This window comes from Haliotis asinina, chromosome 9, assembly GCF_037392515.1.
Source record: "Haliotis asinina isolate JCU_RB_2024 chromosome 9, JCU_Hal_asi_v2, whole genome shotgun sequence".
Classification (NCBI taxonomy): domain Eukaryota; kingdom Metazoa; phylum Mollusca; class Gastropoda; order Lepetellida; family Haliotidae; genus Haliotis; species Haliotis asinina.
In genome coordinates, this window is record NC_090288.1 from 56,179,796 (window position 1) to 56,185,256 (window position 5,461).

Here is a 5,461-nt window from a genome sequence, read left to right on the forward strand (position 1 = left end):
GAACATAGTTCATCTGCAAACTTTGAAAACGTTTTGACACACGGGTCCGTTAGTGACATGTATTGGTGGTCAATTACACAAAAAAGGTACGTACATGACTGTGTTTCGTAATCTGACATTCTTATCAACTAGCTGGTTGCCTGTATTCATCTGGCGACTAGGGTATACACTTTGAACTCCCATTATATAAACTACCCTGCTAAGCTTTACACAGCTGTGGAGTAGGACGTTGCCTGGAGGACAGGGGGGCGTGTAACGGTGTTTGTTAAATGCTAGGGTCTTGGTTGAGTATTCGTACATTTACTTTTGTCGTCAAGGCTATTCTGGGAAGTGTTATAGTTGTCTATATCTTGTTTAGCATCTTCCCCAGCAATATTGCACCTATATGACAGGAGTGTACAAATAATCGATCTGTACCAGGCAATTCGTCGATGTTTATCGTCGTCCCCAGCAATACTGCAGCTACATGACAGGGGTCTGAAAATAATCGATCTGTACCAGGAAATTCATCGATGTTTAGACAAGCATATAATGTGGAACCCAAATAGTCTGATTCTTGTTCATGGGTGATTATATTAATTTTACCATGGTAATGCTTGTTCAAGTTCAAGTTAGAACAGCAATGATTTTATTAAGTTGAAAGATTTAATATTTGATCAGACAACGCAAACGCGAATATAAATACTGATTTTATTCTGTTAAGTGTGAGTGAGTTTAGTTTTACACCGTTTTGCACCAAACAATATTAAGGAGGGGGACACCAGAAATGGGCTTCACACGTTGTATCCATGTGTGGAATTAAACCCGGGTCTTCAGTATGATGAGCGAACGCTCTAACCACTGGGCTACCCCACCGCCCACGTCTTTGAGAGTTTTGAAATGCAATTAATTGATAACTTCTGACTTTAAATACGATAGCGGCTGGTAGCCTATTGGTTAAAGCGTTTTCGCTGAAAGTCCGGGTTCGATTCCCCTCATGGATACAATATGTGAAGCACATTTCTGGTGTCCCGACATTGGTAAAAGCGGCTCAAAACTAAAACTTACTCATTCACCTTACATACGCCACGATCATGTACTCAATATCAGAAACCAAAATAGGAAAGTATTCCACGTACGTTTTTGCGCAAACATAGGTGACGCCACTACCATTCATGCCATATAATAGTCTGCGATACGAAAACTAAAACGTCAGGAAGTCAGTCCGGCCATGGATAGACGGAGGAAGCTGGTGATCGTGGGAGATGGTGCTTGTGGGAAAACATGTCTTCTAGCTGTGTTCACTAAAGACGAGTTTCCTGACGTCTACGTGCCAACTGTCTTCGAAACCTACATCGCAGACATCGAAGTCGACGGTAAACAGGTAAGCGTCCCCGCTAGTGAATGAGTGAGTGGATGAGTGAGTGAGTGGGTGAGTGGGTGAGTGGGTGAGTGGGTGAGTGGGTGGATGAGTGAATGAGTGAGTGAGTGAGGCATTGGATTCTGTCCCTCAAACAGGACGTTTCTGTGATTGTTCAAGCATAATTTAATTGAGCAGTTAACTGACTTTGCAAAGAAGTTCTCGTGAAACCGGGTGGACTGTCCTTGCTCACACCTTTCTAGGTGCACATTGAGCATGCTGGGTTAGGGTTGTGCGCCTTGAAAATGTACTAGTCGCCTGGATATGTGCCCTATATACATAATCGTCCCTATTCTATGTGTTACCAGGCGACTGAGGGTTAACCCATACATTAGTTGGTGCAGGTCTAAAATTTGAAATTAGTAAAACACCACACACATTCCCTGCACATGCAACAGATTATGCGCAAACACATAGTTTTAGGTTACTATAAAAAAGGTAAACAAAGCATAAAATACTTTGCAGGAGCAATATCAGGACTCATATCTAATTATAGTGAACCCCAGGATTTTTGTCAAGAGAATAGTAAAGCTAAATGTTGAACGTCGTGTCGTAAAATGTCTCGAATCGCACACACCACTGCCCTCACTGACTCAACAGGTGCAATGCATAACAGGTGAAACTTTATAGCGTAAAACAATGCCTCAAAACACTACAAAGGTCTTGAATGGGAAAACGATACTTGTCTATTTGTGCAGCTCCGATTTAATAATTAAACAAAATTATTAGAGGTTTGGATTAATTATTCCAAATTTGCTGGTGTATGATATTTCACATATAACCCAGGTCACAAATTAGATATAGTACGCAACGTCGGTCACGGAGAGTCCTTGGATGGGTGACTGTGTTTGGCAGAGAATTTCTGGGACATGAGTCCCGCCTAACATACAAAACACACGCGAGACATGTGGTCTCATCTTATTAGACGTGTTAGTTCAAACTTTGATATGTTCCTCCAGCATCTTGCTGCTTAGATTAATTTGTTTGTATGTGCTTATAGTTTGCCAGTGCGGCATGGAGTTCAGCGCCATATGAGCTGACATATCGTTGCAATGATTTAGTTAAAAATAATCTCTCAGTGGTTTGATGTCACGATGACCCATCTGGACAAGCGTTTATTTTTTGGGACGTTATTGTTCATATAGGTCGAGCTGGCGCTGTGGGATACTGCAGGCCAAGAAGACTACGATCGACTCCGACCGCTGTCCTACCCAGATACTGACGTCATCCTCATGTGCTTCTCTATCGACAGTCCAGACAGCCTTGATAACATTCGTGAGAAGTGGAACCCGGAAGTGAAGCATTTCTGCCCCAGCGTTCCCGTCATCCTCGTCGGCAACAAGAAAGATCTGCGCAATGATGCCAAAACCAAGGCTGAGCTGGCTCGCAACAAACAGTTTCCGGTTAAACCGGACGAGGGTCATGATATGGCTGAGCGAATTGGAGCAGAGGCTTATCTCGAATGTTCGGCTAAACTGATGCAGGGTGTGAGGGAGGTGTTCCAAACAGCAGCTAGTGTAGCGCTGACCACGAAGAGGTCGAAGAAAAATTCAAAGAAACTCAGTAGATGTGAAATCCTGTGAAATTATCGGCTTACTGAAACAATATCATTAAAAGAGAAGAAATACATCATGACAAAGGCGACCGTAAACTGAGTATTCCAGGCTCACAGAATTTGTCCCGAAGCTTTCCTTTCTAGATTCACATTGAATATAGTAATAATGATACCTGACAATAAGTATATGTCTCCAAAATACTGTGTGTTTTATAATATAACAAACAAGTGTATGATCAAGAAATAGTAAGTTGTAACATTTTAGACTTGATTTCTGGTTAAAACGCCGATTGATACATTATTATTGACCCAACGCAACTATCACGAAATGACTTATTTGTCCCCTAAGAGTTTGCATAACTGTATTAACTGTCCTTTCATTTGCCTGGCAGTTTCAACAAATATAAATATATATATATATATAATTTAGATAGCGATATCTGCAGACAGTATGATGGAAACGTTATAACTGATGATGATTTGTATTCTTGTTGCTTCTAACAAAATGTAGAGGTCAGATAATATACACTTCTTATGACAAGGGGTTGATGGAGTAGCCTAGTGTTAAAGTGTTCGCTCGTCACGCTGAAAACCAGGGTTCTATTCTCGATATGGCTATATGTGAAGCCCGTTTCTGGTGTCCCCGTTGCTGGAAGACCACTAAAAGGGGCGTAAAACTAAACTCATTCACGCAAAGCGAGTGAGTGTGTTAGATTTTACGCTGCTTTTAGCAATATTTCAGCAAGGAGACCAATAAGAGAGGTCTAGCGCGATTGAAACTTATGATATAGTGACGTTGATGTGTAAAACAATGGCAATTAATTGTGTCAGATATTGCACTAGAGCTTTAAACTGACACCTCCCAGTCACTTCTATTTATAATTATGCATTCCATCTTAAAAATACAAAAGTACATTCGATGGCTTTGAAATGCCTCTTTGGATCTTCTTGATTTAATTACCACGTTGTTCGTTTACATTGGCTTCTCATGATTAGAGCTTACAAATTAAGTTAACGGAACAAGATAACAAATATCATATTTGAATAAAAAACTTCGTTCTCATAAAATAATTGCATTTGGTTTTCCAAAGTCATAGGGTGAACCCATTTCGTTTTTATAATATTTGAGACATATCGCTATGTCATTTCTTGTTTTGCACGAATGCACATTATGGTTTACACAAGGTTAAATATGTGCTTACTGGTGCATCCTCAAACACAACCCAAACTTCTACGAACGAAAACCACGATATGGAGTTGAGTCTGTGATTGGATACACGGGGAACTGCAAGCTATTTAAATATGAGTAAAGTAACGTTGTTTCTGTCATGTCTGCCTCAGCTGTTTTCATCGGTGCCGAGATTATAGCTACATGTCACAGCGGTTAAAAGTAATTAAGAAATTAATAATTATTATTTATTATAAATTTATTTATTTACAAAAATTAAGTAATAGTGAAACTATGCTTGTATCGATACACAAGTTCGTCGGGATCAGAAGCTTGCAAGTGGGAGAAATTACCGTAAACCCTTCAATTAACTATCCTTTGACGTTTTGTATACATTTGATCGTATACTTTATGGCGTTAGTCGTGTTATCGAATATGACCATTTCATGTGCCTGTACTTTTGTAGATACACGATGTGGCACAATACTCCAGCCTAGCGTTGTCACTGATGTTGTTTTAGTATGTGTGTTAGTTTATTAGTATTTGATGTCGTTTGTTATGTTTTACCCCGCTGATATGTGGTGACGCTTGTGTAACGTTACGTGACAACTGATGGTGCTTTTTGGAAGTAAAAGTGATTTATACACAGTGTATTTTAGTGACTTGTATTTCATGGTGTCTTTTAAATAGTGACATTGTTATCATGTAAACAGTTAAGTGAAATTAAGTATATTTTGGTGCTTGTGGAATTAAGTTTCATAAAGGGACGTCTTGGACAGCAATGGGCGTGGACCATCCATAGGTTAGACGCTTAGTGCTTGGACAGACACACAGACACAGACACACACACAGACACACAGACACAGACACACACATACATACATACTGGCGGACAAGCACGTCTCGTATCTTACATTACATCAAGACTAATGTCATTATCAATTACAACAGTGCTGTTGTCACACGTCAAAAAGTAACCAAAGTCCCTTAACATCTTAAGGGGGGTGGTTTCCAAAGCCCATTTTTCAAATACAACTGACCAGAGTTACCTCCCTTCTTTCACAAGGATCGCTGGTCTTACTCTTTATCAATATACGCTTAGTACTTGGTAAATGTCTCCACTCTGTGTTTAGCAATATTCCATCAATATGACAGTGGGGAATCGAACTAAGCTCTTAGGCGTGACGAGCGAATGTTTTTACCACTAGGCTACCCCATCGTCCATCTTTAACTACAGCCTTCATACTACAGGAATAATGAGACAACAACAGACAAAACGTGAATGTATTATTGTCCAAGCAGAACACAGAATCCGTAAAGTGACCAGATTCGGATAGAC

The 5,461-nt window shown here is 40.1% G+C and overlaps 1 protein-coding gene across 1 annotated transcript; it reads left to right on the plus strand.

Annotated features, from left to right (window-relative positions):
* Positions 1-1,210: 1,210 nt before the first annotated feature.
* Positions 1,211-2,982, plus strand: LOC137297337 (transforming protein RhoA-like). The gene is made up of 2 exons (XM_067829347.1): positions 1,211-1,363; positions 2,545-2,982. Exons 1-2 carry the CDS (start codon positions 1,211-1,213, stop codon positions 2,980-2,982), a joined length of 591 nt encoding a protein of 196 aa, XP_067685448.1.
* The last annotated feature ends 2,479 nt before the right edge of the window (positions 2,983-5,461 follow it).

What these genes read in the sequence shown, in the direction of transcription:
- LOC137297337 (XM_067829347.1), top strand. Translation starts at nt 1,211, where the DNA reads ATGGATAGACGGAGGAAGCTGGTGATCGTGGGAGATGGTGCTTGTGGG. An exon ending in TCGAAGTCGACGGTAAACAG is followed by an intron (nt 1,364 to 2,544) that starts GTAAGCGTCCCC and finishes TTGTTCATATAG; the next exon opens with GTCGAGCTGGCGCTGTGGGA.